This window comes from Dermacentor variabilis, chromosome 3, assembly GCF_050947875.1.
Source record: "Dermacentor variabilis isolate Ectoservices chromosome 3, ASM5094787v1, whole genome shotgun sequence".
NCBI lineage: Eukaryota > Metazoa > Arthropoda > Arachnida > Ixodida > Ixodidae > Dermacentor > Dermacentor variabilis.
This window is the reverse complement of record NC_134570.1, coordinates 117,513,561-117,535,669: the sequence shown is the minus strand read 5'-3', so window position 1 is coordinate 117,535,669 and position 22,109 is coordinate 117,513,561. Positions and strand designations below refer to the sequence as shown.

The 22,109-nt window shown below is 46.8% G+C and overlaps 1 protein-coding gene across 1 annotated transcript in view; it reads right to left on the bottom strand.

The window, feature by feature from the left end:
- Positions 1–1,280: 1,280 nt before the first annotated feature.
- Positions 1,281–22,109, bottom strand: part of LOC142576216 (uncharacterized) — a 67,474-nt gene continuing 46,645 nt past the window's right edge. The window contains exons 2-3 of the mRNA XM_075686235.1: positions 4,478–4,809; positions 1,281–2,262 (exon numbers count right to left, since the gene is read on the bottom strand). Coding sequence (XP_075542350.1) covers positions 2,025–2,262; positions 4,478–4,809 — 570 coding nt within the window. The 3' untranslated portion in view covers positions 1,281–2,024. The remainder of the gene's footprint in view (positions 2,263–4,477; positions 4,810–22,109) is intronic.

Genomic DNA, 22,109 nt, shown 5'->3' with positions numbered 1-22,109 from the left:
TGCGTCCTAATCGCTTACATTTCATTTCAGGACCACCGGTAGTGGGCGGAGACTCTCCACGGCGCCAGGCTTAACCTTCGCTGAATAGTATCAACATTGGCTCAGACTTCATCTGCGCGGATTATGAGGGTCGAAGCTTGTGCATTTCAAATGGGTATGCATTTTTTTTTACTTGTTTTCAGCGTGATTAATTATATATACAAGAGAAGACGCTGTCACTATCGTGTTGTCGTTTCGACGGCCGATCGCGGGGGGTTCGGTCGAACGATGGTAGGCGCGCTGATTTTGTCCGTTCCGTCGACAAGAAAGCCCGTCGCAGTACGACCATTCGCTCTCGTCGGCTACGTTGTATACGGTTGAGTCGTTATCAGTCTGGTACGAGGGTTTCAGTGACGCAGTGTGCTGAACACACGGTCAATCGTTGGCGCGAGCGTCTTGTCGGTCCCGTATCGAACCAGTGTTACCGCCCCTTAAACCAGTACGCGAAGTCAGGCACGCACTGTCACCTCCAGCAAGTGATGGCCTACGCTGCAAGAAGCCTTCGTCAGCAACGCGATGTTTTTAAGTGTCGCCGAAGTGTAACGCACGGGTTTTTCGTTAAGCTTGCTCGCCATCAATGAAAGTGTAGTCCAGAAAACACTCGCACGAAGCCCTGGACGCTTTCTGTTTTTAAGTAGAGCTGCACGCTACGCACGTTTTCGGCACCGCACCGACGTCGACTTACTAGTGTAGTTTCGACGCTGTACATGGCATGCGTGTTTGCAGCAGCTCGCGTGCCGTGCTGCTGCAGACACGCGTGCTTTTTTTTTCGGAGCTGTTTCCGGTGCGCGGCCACGCGTGCAACCCTTCCGAACAGTTTCGCGACTAATCTGCTAGGGCAGAGCGCATGCGCAGTCGCGCCATGAAAGAAAGGCGAATTGTACAGGGCTCACTCAGGCACATCATAGCGAGTCATCTGTTTCCTAAAATGAAAGGAAAGAAGGTAACACAGCACAGTCAGCGCATAAAAAAAAACTCACATCGCGCTTCACTAAAGAAGCGTATTGACAAACGTATTAATGGAGAACATCACAAAGTCCATGTGTGGCCAGTTGTTGGGGCGGTTGGCGAATGACCAAATTTACTCAAAAAGAACACCGTGCAAGATTTGTCATGATCGACACTTAACAGAAGCTGTTGCGATGGACATGTCCCTCCGCCTACAGGGTACCATGGTCTACCTGCCATGGCAACGTTAGACCACAGATTAGATGAAAAGGCAGCAAACACCACAATAGTTCAACAAGGTTTATTTGCATGGTGGCAGACGAGCGCTCTCTGAGCAAAAATATTGTACCACTTTTTCATCGCGGACTGCCCCTTTGAGCTCTTACATAGGTTCTGCATATTGCGAATCTGGCGAGCGCGCATACCTTCCAACGCTTCCGCTTTCTAACGCCACACTCGCTTCTCGACGGACTTCTCATTTATTATATTTATACTTAGGCATGTCGTAAGAGCTCGCTGAGCCATAGCGTAGGCAAACGACTTGCTACTACTTACCACAATATACCACAATACCGCGTACCACAATACCAGTATCTCAGACCACAATTCCTTGTGATTCTGTGCTCACCTACCTAAGGGCGTACGATCGAGGTCTACAAGAACAAATCAGACTGCAGAAATCCTGCCGGTTACAAAACTAACATGGGCTCTTTTCACACAGTTTTCTTTTTTGTTCAATAACGAAAACGGAAGGGGTGACGAAGTTGGCGGCGACCGTATCGACGGGAATCTGTCTGCCCACTGTATCATAATAATGCCACAGAATTCTACTGCCACATGTGAAATATTAGATGCTCGCACTTTGAGGCTAGAAAACTCGCATTTTCCGAATCTACCTATAGTATTTGGCCAGGCTAAAGTTTAAAACATAATAATCAAAGGACGCAAACTGGTGCAGAGGTATCGGTGGAAGCAGGGATTGTCGCGACTGGGATGTAGGGGCGCTGAGACGGGGATCTAGTTAATACTTTATACCCTTATTTTTTCCGAGCGGCCGAACGCTTGTAGAACCCTTCAAATCCAGTTCGATCGATCTCGTCAAAGTTGCGTTTGTTGAAACCTTCGAAGCCATTTCTGTCGATCTCGTCGAAGTTGCGCTTGTAAAAACCAGGCCATCCGGCGTGATCAATTTCATCGAACTCGCCGTGGCCATATCCGCGCTTGTGGAGGCGTAGCTGGTCGCCGCCGAAGGTCAATCCGCTTAAGGAGTCAAACCTGCGAAAGAAAGGGTAGGGGAGGCATAGGAATATGGCAAATGCATTGGCAGGGTTAGGTGCACTTCTTTATTTCACATTAATTTAAAAAAATGTAGCCTTTTATCGTTACGTACAAAACAAGGTACAGGCTGGAGGCACTGCTCCTTCTTGCGGAATTCCTGACGTTGTTTACTTTTAGTAAACAAACATTTGTTGAGCAGGATACTTTTATCAATGCGATTTTCTATACCGTGATCTTGAAACAATTGTTGAAGATATGTTAATAAAAAAATAATACACTTTAATAGCAGAAATTGCAGCGCGAAAATATTCAAGTTTTTGGAAATAATTTTCATTATCATAGTCTTCAGTCTTAACTGTATTTGAGGGTTTGGGATCCCGCCGTCTCCACAGTGGCTTATTAGCCGTGGCGTTGTGGTCATCAGGGGAGGTATTCTGGAAGAGTTCACCTAGTGGACATGTCCATTTCGCCTGCTGTGGAAGTTATGATTGGCTGGGGCGCCTGGCTGCTGTAGACGCGAAGCCCAGCCCAGCAAATTAGAACTTCAGCAGCAGACGAAATGGGACATTTATACTAGGTGGACCCTCACAGAATACCTCCCCAGCATAACTCCACACCTTTCAGACGCGGCTGCGGCAATGGGATTCTCATGTTGTCGAATTGCAAAACCACTGGGGCAACGGACTTTGACTATGCGTTGTAGAACCACGGATGGTGGAAATTCACACGAATAGTCGTGTCTTGAACATCTGTCATTTTAGGTCCCAGGCTGTGTGCAGCTTGGGACCTAAAACTCTGCAATTATGAACTGTTCTTCGAAGCACCCTCTTTTTTTTTTTAATTGAGCGGGGGCGCTACTCACGCTTATGTTGTATTGTGCGTAGCTACAAGCCATGGAGGAAAAGGCTTCAACACTTCCAAGGCCGATTACGTTCTCCTTCGCTGGATCTTCACATTTAAAAAAATATTAGCACTGGATGCATTGCCTAAGAACAAATTACGCTTTCTTTCGGTGAAATCGTAATATTGCGATTTTGTAAGCTTTTCCGATTGTGGGACTCCACTGAGCATGGTTGGTGTTTACTGTTCGCCCTTGACTCGTAGTCCTCTGTGACTTTATATATCTGAAAACAAGAAGAACAAAGAATAGAGACAACTTTCCACCATCATCCGAAACAGTTAGAGACGTTTTGTAAAGCGACGTATATTAGATAGCGGCCTCCTGGAGCCAGGATTACCAAGTGCGCAAGTATGCGCCGAAGTGGCTGCTTTCCTGCGCTTTTGACATCAGTAACTTTAACCTAATCGCATTTTGGGCTACTTAAAATATCGATATCAGCTATCAAAATACTAAGTAGTCTAAGAGGGCTCCCGTTTTGCACAGAAGCAATAGTGGGCCCTGGGCTGTAGAAATTGCTTACGTCTCCAATACTATAATGTTAAAATAGTGCTTCTCCACACTCGAGTCAAGATTTGAAGTCTCGAAAAGTCGCAAGAAATAGTGCACAGTGCGAGTAGTCTGCTTTGTTGTTTAGTTTTGTGTCCTTTAATGTAGGCGTTTTAATATAAAAACGGATGTCAACTCAATGGAAGGATGGCGATGGCGATATTTAAAGGACCCTGAAGAGCAAACGCTGTAAGAAAAACGGGATGTTGTGCTACCAGGGTGGTTCTCTAACATACTGGCATGTAGAAAGCAGGCTGCAGCACAATACTGGTGCACAATCTGACCATACGTCTGTGAATACCTTCTATTGATTATTTTGTGTGCTTCAAGGGAGAGTAAGCCAGAAGAATCCGCCGTGCCCGCAGTGGACGAAGGACGGACACTGTTCTTAGAAACGAATACATTAGGTGGCACTAGCGGTAACCGTCGATCAACCAGCTCAGTATACATATGTAGATGGTTGTAAACTAGGCGGTTTGGTGCATCTTGAAGACGAAAAAAAGCAAATGACAACAAATTGAATAAGCGAGAAGTACTGCGTCATTTTCTGCTTGCCTTTTGCGTGGTTCGCATAGTTTATTTGAAATAACTGACGCAGTGTCGGCTAAATTGGTGTTTAGGTCTAGACAACTGTTTTGGTCCAGAGAACTCGCGCCGAAAAAGCGCAAATCTTTGCGCGACGAGTCGCTGCGGCAACAAACGGCAAAGAAGAAAGCCTTAAGGAAAGGAAAGAGCTGAAACCGTGATTCTACACGCGCTGCTTGCCTTTTGGTCAGTCCAGCACCAATCGGGAAAGCACCCGCTTCGCGGATGTACTCGCCGCCGCCGATCCTGTCCAGGCCTCGGCGAGAACCTGAGCCGATCGATGAGGGAGAGAGACCTCGCAGTGCGTACGACAGCACCAGGGACCGGAGAAACTGGACGTCGTCGGCAGAACGCAGCAACTCTCCGCCGCTGATTTTGTCGAGGCCGCGGCGGCCGCCCAGCCCGCGGATGTATTCGCCGGCGTTCAGCTTGTCCAGCGTGCGGGCCCCCTTGGACGGCGACGACGACGAGGAGGAAACGGAACTGCCACCAGCTTCGTCACCCAGCACCTCCTGTAGGGATGCAAGCGGGACATGACAGATTGAGGTGTTTGTGATGTTTAGGCCGCAGCCTTCAAACATCACCCGCCTCGCTTTTACTGACGTCAAACTACTGGACTCAAATCACGGTGTCTGACAAATGAAGCTGCGATCACGTTGTGGCAGGCTTCTCTGATGCTTCCAGCGATTTTTATTTTGAATCCTTACTCTTCATAATAAGCTGATAGTAGTGATCGTTTCGTGTTTACATTAGCAGACAACCATTTTTGTTTGTGCAAAATTGCGTGTAGAGGAACGTACCTAAGAGCGACGATCGCCGTAACATCTTAGCAGGTTATCAGTGCAGAGACTTGGGGCCCTATAACGTAAAACTATTCCAATATGTTTTTATTCCAATCTCTGACGTCAAATTTGCGTAACCACCGACGCAAGCACAGGGTGGTCACCCGCCGGGTGGTCTGCACAGACCAATCAAACGCTCTCCTCGTTAATCGGAGGTAACTTTTGTTTGCTTGAAAAACGAATAGCATTGCCTACACTGAGCGGCTTGTCGTATCTAATTGGCTGACAAGAGGCGAGGAGAAGGCTCAAGTAGAGAGGGATTCACTGGGGCAGAGCCAGTGCACTGAAGATCGATAACCGAATGAAAAGGATGGTGCCGGCGTCAGCGATTCGTCCGCTTTCCCTTACTTAGGTTGCGGTGGCTGGTCGAAAATCGCGGCGGCATGCAACGGAAGCTTAAGAATGACGCTAAAACGGATCCTCAGCAAAGAAGAGTTGCAGAATGAGGTCGTAAACGTGCCGAAAGTGCTCGAAAATGTTGCACGGCCACGCAAGAAATTTTATTATACGCATATAAACGCATGCTCTCCTGCAGGTGCGAGTAGCCAGCGCCTGAGCGATCGGCGGCAGTCATCTTTTATTCCTTTAGGAACGGGGCAGCCTGTGGCTATTCAGACGAAAATTCACTTTTGTTCGGCATATTAATGCATCTTTAATGCGGTGATGTCACTTTGACGCGGTGAGTTTTCGCGGTTTTGTGACGTTGCGTGACAGGCAGGTGAAGTGGGTGCATTCCGAAAACTTTTGACCAATAGCCGGGGGCTAATGGAAAAAGGCGTCAAATGAGAAATAACTGTTTTTCTTCTTTTCGGTGAAATCATACATAATCAGTGTGTACACATCATACTAGATAGGGAGGTATTGCGCTTTTCGTTACGTCGCGTGACAGAAAGGTGAAGTGGGGGTGGTCCAAAAAGTTTTTTACCAATCGCGGAGGGCTAATAGCAGAATTTGAATAGAAAAGTTTGGAATAGTTTTACGTTATAGCGCCCTTATATGGCAATACACAGCAGACGAGATGCTCGGTCTCCTGCTGGTCCTATCCCTCTAAGCAAAGAAGAGCTGTCAAATCGTTGGACGATTTTTCTTGTCGACAGTGACCTGACTACTAGGTGCTTGCTAATAGTGCGATGCGAGTGACGTAATTTGCGTGTCACAATAGCGTTATGACGACTTCATCATACCATTTACATTTCGTGCACTTTGGTGGGTTGTTCTATTAACAGCGGAGCTGTTTAAGCTTTCGTTCTGCCGTGGAGCGTTACGAGAAAACTCAGTCCAGCTGTGCGCCGCATCGCGTTGCCTAGAAACCACCTGCGGGAGCACCGAGCACGTAACCTCCTCGCACCCCACACGCGTAGGGTGGAGTCGTGACGTCATACGAGTAAAAGCTCAGGCCGGCGCGACGGCACACCTCTAGCCTCCTCTACTCCTTGAGCACGTGCTGCTGCCTCGGCAAGTCCGAAGGAAGACGCCCGAAGAAGAAGCGGTTTGCCAGGAAGAGCGCCATACTGTCAAGTGAGAAGCGACGCGTCGCCGCCGAGCTGATCCGGAACACCGCGACGAAGCTGCGGCTGAGAAGAGGCGACGCCGAGTAGACGATATCTAGTTTCAATCCAGGCAAATTGAGAGTCGGCGCCTGAACGCTCGACGTCGCCGAGACAGCGGTCCTGGCCTGCGACTGCTCGAAAACTTCCATCGTCAAGCCCGCCGAGACATGGGGGTGCGAACGGCCGACCCCAGTGAGAATTTCTGGGAATATAGTTTGGCCACAGCTACCGCGTCTGTGACCTAGCAACAAGCTCGGCGCGTGGCTCAGCGGGACTACGATCGACGAAGGAGAGCCGATCCTGCCCGTCGCGCCGAAGCATCGCACCGAGAAACACCGTCGCCGAGCCGAGGATCCCGAGTTTCGGGCCAGAGACAACGAACGCTGCCGACGGAATGCTCGGTGCCGGCCGGAATCGGTACCGATCCTGCGCGTAACCGAGAACTTCCAACGCCAAGCCCGTAAATCCATGGACGGTGACAGTGGCCGCTTCCATCGCGAATTCCTCGACATATAGTTTGGGCACAGCCACCGCGCCTGTGACCGGCTCTGGTTCGACGTGAATCTCCACGGTGAGCTCGGTGCGGAAATTTCAACAGAACTCTTCCTTGCAAGTGCTTCGCGAAGCAATTCCTCGACGCCACCGACCACGACGACGACCACGACGACGGTCGGACGTTGAGGACGAGGACCGGATCCACGATGATGACGACTGATACAGAAGCACTGCATGTAATAAATTGTGATGCACATACTGTAACTTGCATGCGTGTGACTTGCTGAGGCTTGTGTGGCTTACTGGCCTGGCCGTGTATAAACTCGCAAAAACATGGCGAAACTTAGAAAATATTAGCGATACTTAGTATGAGCTTAGATAAGCAATGCATAGCCTCGTAAGACATCAAAATCTAGCAACGCTTGGTATGAGCCTATCCAAGCCATGCATAACATCGCAAAACTTAGCAAAACCTGGCAACGCTTTGTATGTACCTAGCAAACCTTGCGTAACATCGCTCAACTTAGCAAAACCTAGCAACACTTAGTGTGAACCTAGCCAAGCCACACATAACCGCGCGAAACTTAGCAAAACCTAGGAACGTTTAGTATGAACTTACCCTAGCCATGTATAACCTCGCAAATTTTAGCAAAACTTAGCAATAGCTAGCTAAATCCGGAACTAGTTCCGCTGCGACTCAGCCTTGCACCACAAGTTGAAACTGCTCAAATTTTGTTCCATTTGATTTTATTATCACGCGACATTTTAGAATTAGTGAATTCATATTCCCTTTGTTTCGAACTGATTCACTTAAACATGTGCAGAGGCTACTTGGTCTTATGGCACATCGCACGCGGGCTCTGCATTACACATGATTTGTTTGTATTTTCACTTTATATCGAGTTAGTTGCATATGGGGGTGTAGAGTGCAAGCATATAAATCTTCCCATCTAAGTGATTGTCAAAGCTTGTGATTATTTTTAATTATTCTAAGTGATTTCAATGTTTGCGATATACTGTTTCCTCGTGTGACTGTTTTATTATGTACTTGTCTACCTACGGTTTTCGGATAGCGGCCTCTTCGGTAGCCAATCCTCCCTTAGTGTCGCAATAGTTAAACAACAATCGCCGAAAAAAAAGCGGTGCAATAAAGGAACGGTTAGAAGCACATTGCTCTGTTTCGATCGTGCTTGTTATGTCAATATATTTGGAAATAATATTAACGGACTAAAAAAAAAAGATACAGCCTATCTGAACACTACCATATGGTACTTAGAATAATGCGATTAAACATAGTATGATTCGCCGCATCTTTTTTATTAGGTTGGTGGGACAGGAATCAGGGGCTGAATTAACAAAACATTTTGTTCGCGAGTGTTTGTTTTTCTAGTATTGGACCTCCGCCTCCGCTAATTATATGTCCAGGATGAAGATTGGCTGGATTTTTTTCTTTATGGCAAATTCTAGCGTAAGAGATCCTTTTCAAAGCAGTATTGTAATTTTTATGTGTGCTACTTCTTTCTTGATCTATTTGTGTTTTCTTGTAGAATATGTAGGCTTTGGGATGGTAGGCTGCACTGCAAAGCGAATACGGTAAGTGAATAAACACCAGTTAACAGCTGTTAAACGCCATGTCAATTTGTGCTCCTTACTTCTTAATTTAGTTCCCCCTTCGGTACTGGAGATGCGCGCGCACGTAGCCGACGCATGCACGGGTTGGCGCCTGAAGTAGTTACAACCGCAAGAAGGGTTGCACCCAGGCGCGCTATTATTGTTTTCTGCTTTCCATAAGCCAATTAGCAGCCCAGCTAGAAAACCTCAATATGCGGCATGCGGAGAAGGCTGTGGTGGCTCGGGTGGGTTGGACTTATCTCAGCGACGACGTAAGGACTCGGCAGGATAAGTCGGATTGTCTGGAATGGAATGCGAGTGCTGCTGTAAAAGCGGGACCGGAGTGGCGCTATACCATCTCCAGGAGCTTCGTAGATACTTAGTAGTCATGCGTCAATGACGGCGTGAAAAGTTCAATCGTCCCTGAACAATGATCCCCCAAAAGTGGGCTGGAGACCAAAGCGCACTGCAGATATCGACGAGTTATTGAGGCACGTCGAACTGCACGCGCACACATGTGTCGCGCTATAGAAGTGGGAAGTGAGCGGAACGTCTCCCATGCACACTGAAGTGTCAATAGAAGCGTTTATTTACCCGCGGTTCAAAGTTCCCTGAGCATCCCAGCTTCGCCGTAAGACAGCCCAAGTCAGAATAGGCAGAAATGCGCGAATGCCATGGGTGGATAACTAGATATGAAGAGGCAAGAAAGTTGGCTTGGTAAAGTGACCATTCTGGATGCGCTACGGCACTCTCTCATGCATATGCAAGCACTTTGGCCCAGGTTTTACAGCCGCGCGAGGCGCGAATTTTCGCGAACGAGGACGCGTACAGTGCGCACGGCCGAGCTGCCTGTTTTTCAGCTCCACGGAAGCAACTGACCGTGCGCCGCCTCACTAATAGCGGCATACTGCCATCTGGAGTCGATCTTGTTTACATTTGGAATGTGCCTCACGTTGACTACGGATTTGTCCTTGTCTACCCGCCCCAGCTCTCTGTCTCGTTCCTTATAAGCTCCCCAAACCAACCACGCTCGTGAGTGACTGCCACCGTCGGCTCCAATAATCTCGTTGGTGTTAATAGTTTAACGAGCACCTCTCACGCACAAGACAAGGGAAGGGAGCGGCTGTAAGTAATTCTGGCCTGATGGTTTTTTGATCGCTATCCCGTGCGCTTCGCCTCGGAGGGAGCCGAGTGTAGAGGACAGGCTACGGACACAATGAAAACCAAATTTATACTGACTACATCCCAGAGCACCGAAGAAGCTCCCAGCGAGCCAACGTGGCTCAAGCCCATGCATCTTTCCCGCGTCTCACCTTCAGCGATCGAGATGCCGAACGACGGGAAATAACATTTTAAAGAGGTAGCAGCAATGAACCTCATCTGAACTCGGGATGTGCGGCTCACACTGTCCTCTCAAGACTGAAAAGCCATAAAACCGCGCAACTGTTGTACGATACGCAGCAAACGTAACAGCAGTAGCTGCATGAACACCGTACGGACTTGTGAGTCCTCCTGGCGTCATGTGTCATCGCTGCCGTAGGCGTTTCGTGGTCATCAGCATTGTTGTAGTCGTCGCGCCAGATGCCGTTGTTATTGGTCTGCCCTCTCGCCTTTCCTATCAATAACGCTGAGTGATCTATTTTTCGCTAACTTTATCGCAGCCACCAGAACGTAGATGTTTGTTTACTCTTAGAGAATAAAGAATACGAAACTTTCTGCGTTCAACAGCGTGTTTGCGTCATTCTGTAGAAATCTCTTTGCCTCATGTTGACAATCGTTCATTGGAAGCAAACTGTAACATATTTAGGAGAAAAATAACTGAGTGAGTGATTAATCTTATTCTTACTAAATGCGTTTTATTTAGCATAAGCCATCGCCCCGGTATAATGTACAACTAAATGACTTTCCTAAGAAGAAAAAAAAGCCATTTCGGCATAGCGTTCGCAAAGCCAATCCAAATGGACTCCTTACAAAAAAGCAACTTCCACTTACTAAATAGAAAACGCCTATATTTTAATTTTAACGCTACGCTGCCTAACATGCTAAAATTAAGCACTAAAGGCTTTTGGGAAATTATTCGGCGTACCAAGCACACCAGTTGCTGACCCGACTGACTAACTGGCTGACCAGACCTGACTCAGTCATCAGTGCGCGACCATAATAAACAATGCATTTATCAAGTCGGTCTCATCCGCCAAACTTGGTTATAAACTACCCAATCTGCTACCTAATAATATGTTTTTCAATTTATTCTATTCTTTCTAATTTTGCTGCGATATAAAAAATTAAAAACCAATGACAAATTTAGCTCCTCCTGTAGTGCGGACGGACTGCCCTGAAAATTTTTCAAAAACACCAGTGAACATTGTTCCCCCATCCTAGAGCATGCCTTCAAACTGTAATACCAATATGCCTCATTATTTCGTGAATCAACTTTTGAAACGGTTGTACTAATTCACAAAATCAGCGTAATTCATGATCCGTCTAACTATCGACCGACATCTTTAACTTCTCTCCCATGCAAAATAATGGAGCACGTTGTTTTCGTGCATCTCGTAAAGTTTCTTGAAGACAAAGAACTTTTGTAATTTCCAGCACGGATTTCGCGAATTCTGAAGAATAGAATTGGAATAGAATTTATTGACAGGGAATACAGAGAGGTCGACCTGAGCTAGTGCGCTCTAGCCTGCTACTCTCCACTGGGGAAGAGGGAAGGAGAGTGAAAGTGCTGGGATAGGTGATGATGATAAGAGAAGTGGTGAGTGCTTATGTATATGAGACAGTCGCCTTGCAAGAGCTGCTCGTCGAGCTTGGTGTCCTGCAGAAACTTCAACAACACTTCAATTGCACGCATTGAAGTGGCATTGTCAGGTCATAGGCCGAGGATAGCTTCCTCCGACAGTGGTTGCCTGCCAACCCTGGCTAGGAAACTTTAAAACGTCCTTCGCTCTAGGATAAATGCTGGGCAGTCGCACAGTATATGTGTTCCAGTGTTTCAGGCATCTGGCAGTGTTCACAATCAGGGCTGTTCGATTCGCCGATGAGGTGCGCGTAGCGACGGGTGAAAGTAGCGCCCAGGTGAATTCTGTGTAGTAATGACGCTTTGCTCCGCGTAACCTTTGGGGGCAAACAGAATTTACCGTCTGGGCCGATCATATCTAGGCGTCTGTGAATATTGTCATCGTGGGCTTTGTATGCCTTTGTAAGGTATTGCATGAGTGCCTTGATCATGGAGTTGGTGTCAGGTCGCGAGCGGGCAATCCGTACTTCATCAGAGGAAGAGGAGGCCGATCTTTCCTCACTGTCAGCGAGTTCCTCGCGAATCCTGCTTTCGTGATCAATCAACTGCTGTCATTTACTCACAATTCATATTTATGTTGAATGTTCCTTTCCTGCTGATTCTGTATTCTTTTACTTCTCTAAAGACTTTGACAAGGTTAAGCATCTGTTACTGTTACATAAAATAGGCGTACTAAACATACACCCGGCAGTCATCAACTGGATTCGTTCATTGCATTTTTCTCGAGTTTAATTTGTCGGCAATGATAATTTTACGTCTAATATGGCTTTACTAGAATCTGGCAATCCTCGCGGCTTTGTTCTGGGTCCTGTGTTTTCCTTTAAATAAATTACTCACTCCATAATTTTTGCTCGCAAATATGCCTGTTTGTTGATGTTTCTGTCATATATTCTAAGATGACTAAATCAGCCGACGTCACAGTCCTTCACCGTGATGTCGACCACGTTCACGACTGGCGCCGCACGTGACCCGTGTAACATAATGCTGACAAATGTAAGTGTACTTGAATCTCATGTGCTAGAATAATTTGCATGCCCTACATGCTGGCTGAAAAGGGCTCTTCTCCAATCCGTTACATCGTACTCCTTCCTTGGCGCTAATATTTATTTATTTCATTTATTTATACTATACTGCAAACTTCCCACACGTGCAAGCAGGGTGGATACAAAAGCATCTAAATATACACTAGACAAAAAAAGGTACATGTCAATCAGTTGTAGGCTAGTTGGGGCTCATGGAAAAAACAAATTCACGCATTAGTACGATACTTCCTAATCCGCAATTGGAGCGCAGCTGTATACGCGTTTTTGTTTCGCGATATATTGACTGGCGCAAACAATCTATCTCGTGCGGCACGCTGCAGACTGAGCGAAGTGTGGCGCGACTTGCGAGCGAAACTGGGGATCGCGACAACCAGCGCGTGAGTGACGCGTAAGCGCCAATCGCAGCAGCCGCCGGTGCCGACAGACCTCCAAGCGACAGGCGCTGCCCTGGCGCCATCTCTTTGAGATCGTCGCCGTATGAAGTTTTTTTCTTTTTCTCACCCTTTCGCAATACCTTGCTCCTCCGCTTTCCTCCTCGCGTATTTCATCCCCCGATACGCTCTGCGTTCGCTTTCTTCTTTCGCTTTGCTCGTTCGCTCAGTTACGTAGACACCGACGCTCGCCGCAGGTACGGGGGCCTAAAAGATGCGCTCTAAAAGGTTTACTTGAACACTTCAGTACGAGCAAAATATAGGGGGCAAGTGTCTTACTTCTGCCGGGTGTGTCAAGTTGTTAAATGTTTAATGCATATTGATAGCTCCGTAATGAAATTATTACTAAGTAAAAAAACTAACAAACTGTCATGGAAGTATAATCTTGAATACATATCTAAACCTGACCGCACTCGAGGTTGCTTAAGGAGGAAGTTTTCTTTGCACCGCCCTCATTAAGATTACTTTCGTGTAACACATACGTTCGACCACAGATAGAGTGCACCTCATTGGTTTGGGATACGCATCACTCCGTTATAACTGATGCAGTCTAAACAACAGTCCACAGTTGTTTTGTCCGTTTTATATGAGCCGTATACGACTGTACAGCTATGGTAACGTAGATTCGTGTTTTCCCTTCCTTCAACTCTCGTGTTTTGCTTGCGGCAACTTCCCAAAATCAGAAATCACCAACTGGACTAGCCCCACACTCTCTATCTATGTGACCATTCCATTACTAGCTCTTCGCCGGAGCAAGCTCCAATTTTTCTTTTACATAGAGTTTACTATCATAACGCAGCTCTTCGCTCTCTCACGATCCGTGTGTCACGATTTAAATTTGACCAAAGTAAATGTATCTGTTCTCTGTTCTAGAACGGCACAATGAGTTTTTCGTTGACACTATCGCTGAATTGCCCGGAACTCGCTTGCTTCTCTATAACATGCGCACGCAAGTCACCCGCTAGTATGCGTACCGTTAAAGCGCGGCATAGAACGGGAGCGTGCAAATATAAGGAAACAAGTGCATAATATGTTAGCAGCAGGCATTATAGACCATCTCGTAGCCTCTGGGCCGCACCTATTGTACTCATTCGTAAAACGAACGGTACTCTCCGGTTTTCTGTCAACTATCGAAAGCTGAACAAGCATATGGTACCCGACTCTTACCAACTGCTACGCATAGATGACGCATTCATCACAGTACGAAAGACTAGATATTTTTCGTCTCTTGATGTGCTGCCGGATGTTGGCAGATAAACGTCACAGAAGAGTAATAGTTCAAAACAGCCGTTTGTACTACTTCGGGACTGTACGAATTTATTCGTATGCCTTTCGCATTCCGCACAGCTCCAAGTACTTTTCTACGCGCAATGAACACCGTGCTAGGTCCACTGAAGGATCAAGCATGCATCGTATACCTCGACGATATTATAGTCATGGGTACAACAGACGAACATCGGCAGAACCTAGACGCTTTTCTGGAAAAGCTGTATGATAACGGCTTCAGAAAAAACCGCAAGAAATGTCAATTTGGACTGACTTCAGTCTCCTACTTGGGTTACAACATTTCCAAGCACGGCGTCCAACGGCTCCCCGAGATGGCAGAGGCCGTAGCAAACTGCTCGATATCGGCACGCGTGCAACAACTCCAGTCGTTTCAAGGGATCGCTTCTTACAAAAGTTTGTTTCAAATTTAGCATCAACGGCAGCTCCCCTAACAGACCTCCTTAAGACAGAAGCAGCTTTTAATGGGGCCAGAGCTAGGAAAATACATTTTATATCTTTAAACACCAGCTAACGCACTGCCCGATGTTGAGTTATTTCAATATATAATGGCCATACCGACGGCAGCTAGGTTCGCCTTGGGGTCGTGCTCATGCAACACGACTGGCATGCCGCAGAACACATCGTCACTGACGCTAGCCAAAAACTATGAGACACTAAGGGTCATTACCGATGTAACGAACTCGAGTGTCTATGGATCCATGGTTTGATGTATCGACGACAAGCTTATACATCTGTACAGACACATGTTCACAATTGCGACAGATTATTCAGCTATTGTCTGGATCTTTTCCTAGCAGCGCCTAAAGCACAAATTCGCACGGTGGATCATTCGCCTTCATGAGTACCCCTATGACGTGCAACATCGCGCTGGTGCTCTGAACCATGTCGCTGACACTCTTTCTGGAAATCCGGCTGTCGATGGCTCGCAAAGTACGGAACATGGCTGGATATTATTTCCCAGCAAGACATGTACAAGGACCAACGCGAAGACAGAGTTCTGAATGAAATCGTCACTTCACTGTCGGTCACTTCGACTAACTCTAGTTTGCAATGTGGGAGGGTGCTCTATACCGTCGGTAATGGCAAAATGATCAGTGAGGTGCGCCTGGCCCTTGTCCTTCCCGCCCCTTTGAGCTCCCTGATATCAGGCGCCATCTCTCACACACTAAAAGGAGGACACGCTAGCCAAAGGGCCACGCTGAGGAAAGAATCAAGAACGCTTCTGGTGGCAAAGAATGAAAAAGAGTGTTCGCTCGTACGTGACGAGCGAACACGTGTGCGAGTAGTGCAAATGAATCACAGGGTGCAAGCTTGGTCACCTCCAGCCAATTCCGCAGCCAGAGGCCGTCTGCGACACCAGTAGTATCGATCACAATGGCCCACTTCCTACCACAGCAGCTCGCGACTGCAACATCCCAGTTGCCGTAGACTACTTGTCTAAACTCGTGCAGGTCGCTGCCGTGCCTTCTTTCGCCGCACGCTTCGTCGTCTGTTTCCTGCAGAACAGATTCGGATGGAGGCACGGTCTACCAAGGAAGAAGACCTCGGATGGAGCAACCACTTTCCAAAGCCCCGAGGTCCGGACTTATATCTCCACGGCAGTAGTCGAGCACCACTTTGCATCGGCGTATCAACCGCAAGCCAATGATCTACACGAAAGGCCAAATACGACCATAGAAGCTCGATTGTCTCCATACTGTAAACACCAGAAACCGGATGAAGCTGACTGGTACCAGCACCAACAAGCAGCCGCGTATGGCGTCAACACTTCATTTCATAGTTTTGCTGGGACGACGCCACATGCAATTGCGTACGGACAATTGCCAAAATTCATAGGATCACTCAAGGTAGACATGCCCCTAGATACACCCCTTGGCAAGAGAGACGTTGTTTAGCAATATACGAAACGAGGCACGCAAGAGACTGTCCGCGAACAACTGGTGCAGAAGTGTTATCAAAATCGGCGTAATCGTCCAGGGCCAACGTAGGCAATCTGAGACGATGTGCGCACAAAGAGGCCAGCGCAGAAGCGCAGTCAGCAAGTATTTGCAAAAAAATCATAAACCATTCCACTCTGTGAAGGTCTATGACCAGCGAAGCTATTTAGCAGTCGATGCATAGGCGATACAGAATATTAAACAAATGTACGAATACTTCTACTGTCTTAGTTGGTGGACATCGTGGCAATAGGTACGCACATACATTCTCGTATCACCTCTGTTATTATTATTATCATTCCATCACCATTCGTGTATAGTCCCGATTCCCGAAGAGCAACGCGCCTAGGAAAAGCGGTGGCAGGGACAGATACGAGAAGGCAATCGTCACCGGCGGGCTGCAAACGCCCTCGATGAAGATCGTGTCAAGGGAATTCGGTATTGCGCTCTTCGTAGGCACGTTGGTCTCCGCAAGTCCGGACTATACGCGGCCTCCCCTTTACAACGACAGAAGAGAACTGAAATTCGTCATGGAGAATGGCAATTTCTTGTTCTTGTTTTAAATGCGAAGCATTTCTTGTCGAACATTTGCCACTATGACAGCATCTATGTAGCCGCCTACGTCTTGATGCTCTCGTTGCGTTTCGTTAGGTTGGTTGGTAATACATTGGCATAGTATGACAAAAGCGTATGACGAACACAAATTATAGGTCATAAAATGTATGTGATAGCATGGGTGTCATGTAGATCATGAAACAGCCGCCTACGGCTTGGTATGCACCAAAATTGGCATAGTATGACAAGATTGTATTAATATAAATGATAGGTCATGATATGAACGTCATGACATGCGCGACGAATGTGCATGAACATAAATTATAGGTCATGAGATGAACGTCATGACATGCGCATTATGTAGGCCATGAAACAGCCCCTACATATATGCATGTACGAAAATTGCATAGTATGACAAGAGTGTATGACGAACATAAATGATCTGTCATGGCATGAATATCATGACATGTGTGTAATGTAGGTCATGAAACAACCACCTACGTCTTGGCGCGCTCATGGTCTTTTCGTTAAAATGGTATCTACCAAATTGGCACAGTATACCAAGAGTGCATGACAACGATAAATGATCGGTCATGCCATGAATGTCATGACGTGAGTGTCATGTGTACGTCATGAAACAGCCGCCTAAGCCTTGCGATATACCAAAATTGGTATGTATATTGGCATGGTATATACCTATATATATATATATATATATATATATATATATATATATATATGCGTGTGTGTGTGTGTGTATCCCTGCGAAGACGTGGGTTCGTATCTCACCTTCGGCAGTTTTCTCATCCACCTTCATTTTTATTTATTTGTCGTTTCTTTAATTGAATTAACAACTTGAGATAATTTCCCCTATGCTGTCCTTGGTATGGTATGAAGAACATTATTTAGGTCCTCAGAGATCAGTCTGGGACTGATACGGGCCGCTCCCACGTCGGGAAAGAGAGGCCAAGCCCCTCTACCATCACACGGGCCCTCCGGACAGCCCTAAGTTGGTCCGCAAGCACTTCACTGTTCAGTTTCTGCTGCCACCACTGTTCACTTCGAGAACCATCACCGGTCAACGCCAAGCAGCGCCAAAGCATGTCTTCTAAATCGAGCGAACCCCCACACTTACTATAATAGACTGAAACTCCGCAGTCCGTATTAATATTATTCATGATGACCGGGTTAGGTGTCGTTTGTTCGCGTCTTATGACACGACAAGCACAAATCGGGCTCATCGGTTTCCTTTCTTCTTTCTAGAGCCATTCCTATGCGTTCCCTTTGAAAGGATACGGGCGTTGTGCACATTATGGGAACAGTTGCCAGCAAGTCCCTGACACGTTCATTATTGCAAAACACACAAGGACCTCGTAGCAAGCGCTTGTCGGTAGGTACGTTGCAGGTAATTTCCTGTCTCACCTCGTTGAACCGTTCTTCCGTTAGCACAAAATCGCTGTATGGTGGCATCAAACCACGATTCCCCAGTGCAAGATCATGGGCTCTTCCCACTAGGTCCCAGGCGTGTGCATCCCCTTCTCGTGCCAACCCCGGCGAGTGCTGTCAGAACATTGGTGCCTGAGTCACGTCCCTTATTGACAATCTCCTTAAAACATCGAGAGCGCTTGTCGGCCTGCCACATGCGCAGGGAGAGAGAGAGAGAGAGTAATTGCCAACCACACCACTGTTATTGGTGCGCTTGACGTCGCATAGCAACAAATCGCTCATAAATGTGAGAGCTAGTGTCAGTTTCAGCCATAACCTACAGCCTTGTGGATTAGTCCAGGACGTTTTATAACGGCAGCGCAAATGGGACGCCGACACTAAGAAGACATGTACAGGGCTTGTTATATGTGTTTCTCTTCTCTGTGTCGACGTCCCATTCCCGCTGCCGTTATAATGAATATCAACCATCTAGCCAACTTTTGCACGCTACAGCCCAGGACGTAACGCAACAGGCTTTAACATTTCTTCGCCAGAGTACAAAAAAATTAGTGGTCATGTCATAGCCTTCGCTGTCATTCTGTCATAATTGCCTTACAGCTGTGGTACACACGCTTTCTTCGCACACATGCAATTTCTCTCTTTACAGAAACATATTGGCTCAATCGGTAGCATTTGAAAAAACTAAAAGAAAAAGAAAGAAAGACCAATGATTCCGAATAGCAAGGTTTATTTGCAAAAATCTTCCAATAACATTGATTATTACACTCTGTGGACCAGCTTTTGTGGAATACGTTGATAAACTGTGCACTGGCACCCGGACATGGTGCCTCTCGCAACTGTAGGACCACAGCAAGGCTGGTAGTAGAATTTTGGCATAACTTAATTATCTCTCATAACCACAATAACGCACCGCCAAAGAGAAGCTATAGAATCTAATGAGAACTCGATGCTGCGGAATTAGCAAGAGCTAGTGCAAATGAAGTGTACCGAATGAGCGTTGCCGGCGGCACGATCAGTGTAAACCACAGAAGGTAGCCCCCTTTGAGTGCATTGGCTTTCGATCCCCTCAGGCTCCCGTTCTTCGGTGTTGTTCACCTTGTTTAAGCCGCGGTTTGTCGTGCGGTTACGTGGTTCGCACTACGCGTATCACGCCTTGTTCGTAAAAAAAAAGAGAGACAAGGAAAAAATGTAAGTAAAAGAGGAAATTCTCGGCATCGCTAAGTGCACTTGACGGTCTGCTTTCCGCAACAGCCCTCTTAATGAGCTGCAACGAATGAGTCCCCCCTGGGGCCGGCACCGACGCACGCCTCTAAGACTGCGCCAACAAACAAGTCCGATTGCCGGGCGCAGCATGCGCCGCGGTCACCCGTAAGGCCGGTAGCCAACTCGCATACAACATGGCGGCCGCTCCCCGACGACCAGCGATGCCTCTCAAGCGAGCAACTTCCACAGCCGTGACCCTCCCTCCATCCGCTCTTAACCGACCACGTGCTTCGAAGCTCATTGGGAGCGTTTTTTGTTGCCTGGCTCCTCTATTTCTATAGCGTTTTTTTTTTCTCTTGAGCATCACAGCGTGTGGTTTGCCTCCCCCGAGTGCCGCGTCGTACCGGGGGTGTCGTTGACCCAGAAAATGGCTGGATTGCAGGCTGTGTATTGTGGATTTCGCCAGGGCCTTGCGATGCTTTGCTTCTTTTCTTTTCTGTTTCTTTCTTTTTTTTTTCCCGGCAACTATCGCAACTCGAGCCATTAAAATAACGTTGACGACGTTCTACTCGCTCTTCGTTGAGTCGGTGCCCTTCCCTACGTAGGGCGTGAAAGTTTCGCGATAGAGCTCACTGTCTGAGATACCATATTCGGCGCTCGTTTGGATGTGGAAATCAGCGATACCTGGCCAATGGTCGGGGCAGCAAGCTGCGCTTAATGAATAATAAGGGACATGCATTCACCTTTTGTGTAAATAAGAGTCGTAAGTTGCACGCACCTCTCAAGAAAATGGGTTATTCCTTTGTCCTACTCAGTTTTCAATTACTTCGACTGCACTTCGAGACTGCAGGCACAGTTCGTTCACTGCTTATTGTAGTGCTCATCCGGCCTGTTTTGAGCGCCAGCTCGACAACGTTTAATAGTTAGATATATTATATGGTTCTTAACCCAAGATTTAGTATAGTCTGCTAGGCCTTTTATTTACGTATAGCGTCTGCTGCAGCACCCACCGCTTTGCAAGTACTGCACCCAATAAGGGCACATAGAGTGGCGTGAAGTGCCACTTCACAACAGTGGAGGTGATCTTATTTGGTTTTCGTAATTTGAATCTCCAGAGCTGTCTGAATTTATACCTAGTTTTTCTGTGCTAGACATTCATGTTTTTTTTTCTGAGCGCTGTGTCTTAAAATTGAGCTTTTACATCTGCAAACTAAGAGAGTTAGGCGAGGTTTCGCAAAACGTGTGCTTTCATCTGCTCACGGAACGTCCATGTGCAATAAAAAATTTTTTTATTGATCAAGTTGCCAGAGAAATATGAGATGGTTTTTCTACCTTGGTGAGTACTACCAAAGTACTATTGAGGGAGGCAAAAATTCCAGGTAAGAAACAAACTGGACAGCTTAAAAGAGCGAAAAAGGCTTAAATGCTGCTGTACATGCGCCGAATGTTTCTGCGACATCAGAAAGACAGTGATGAGCTACGACCTGTTCGAAGGTTTTTCCAGCTTAGCGCAAACTTTCTGGGCTCTGCTTACAAGAATTTCGGGTAGTAGCTGAAACAAAATAGCTTCTGAAAGACAAGCACATTTGGGTCTTGTTTAATATGCGATGTGGGCATCATGTGTGAAATCACACTGCAATATGGGAGGCCGTAGATTAGGCACATGGGACGCTTTATTAACGGCCTTGCGAACAAGCTTGAGCATTCAATAAGAAATAATTGCACTACACAATTACGACCTCAGTAAGGCAGCTAAATTTCTTTGGCGCAGCTTCGACAGATTAGAGTTCTGACAGATTCCACTGATAAGGGGTGACGGGAGCATTTTATGACAGGAAAAAAGTCAATGCGTACTGCAACGATACATTGGTTTTTCTGTTCGGCAGCAGGCTATATGTTTAGCTGGAATGTTTCAACGGAGGTTTGTTAAGTCATTGCCTGTTTTTTGTCGCAATTTTGTCGCAGTGTTCTGGCGTCAAAGTATCTTTACTGTAAAAGCTTCGACAGAAAGCAAAGTATTCGCACATTCGCGCTTGTGTGTGTCGCCGGCTTCGTGGTCGCTTTTACTATGCATGCACTACTTCCTTCCCGTATTACAAGTCACAGTAAAGGTTGTTGTGGTTGCAGCTGCTGTTGTATGGATGAACGCTTAATTGCATTTAGGAGCTAGCTGAAATGAGAAACTTTTTTCTGTTAATTGGTGTGAACGATCTTTCGTGCTATAGAAATTGCTTTACCATTGGCATTGGATCGGACTGAACATCAGATTGTACCCGTGTAGAGACATATGAAATGTATGTATGTCCGCGTGCGTTTGGGTATGTGCGTGTGTTAGCAAGTGTGTGCGCACCTTCATGTGTGCGTGTGTGAGGAGGTACTACCATAAAAGGTAGTAGCTTTTATCCTTTACATTGGATATGAATTGTTCCCGTTTTGAAAATTTTCCACAGCTTCTATTTTCGGAGTTTATATTTTTGTTTCTGGCCGGAAGTCACGCCGAAGGCTTAATAAAGAGTGAACCTATATACTGTCAACGAACGCATCTGCTATCTGATATAGATAAGTGTTATCTTCCTTCGGTATACTTTACGACCATTGCGAACCAAGGGACC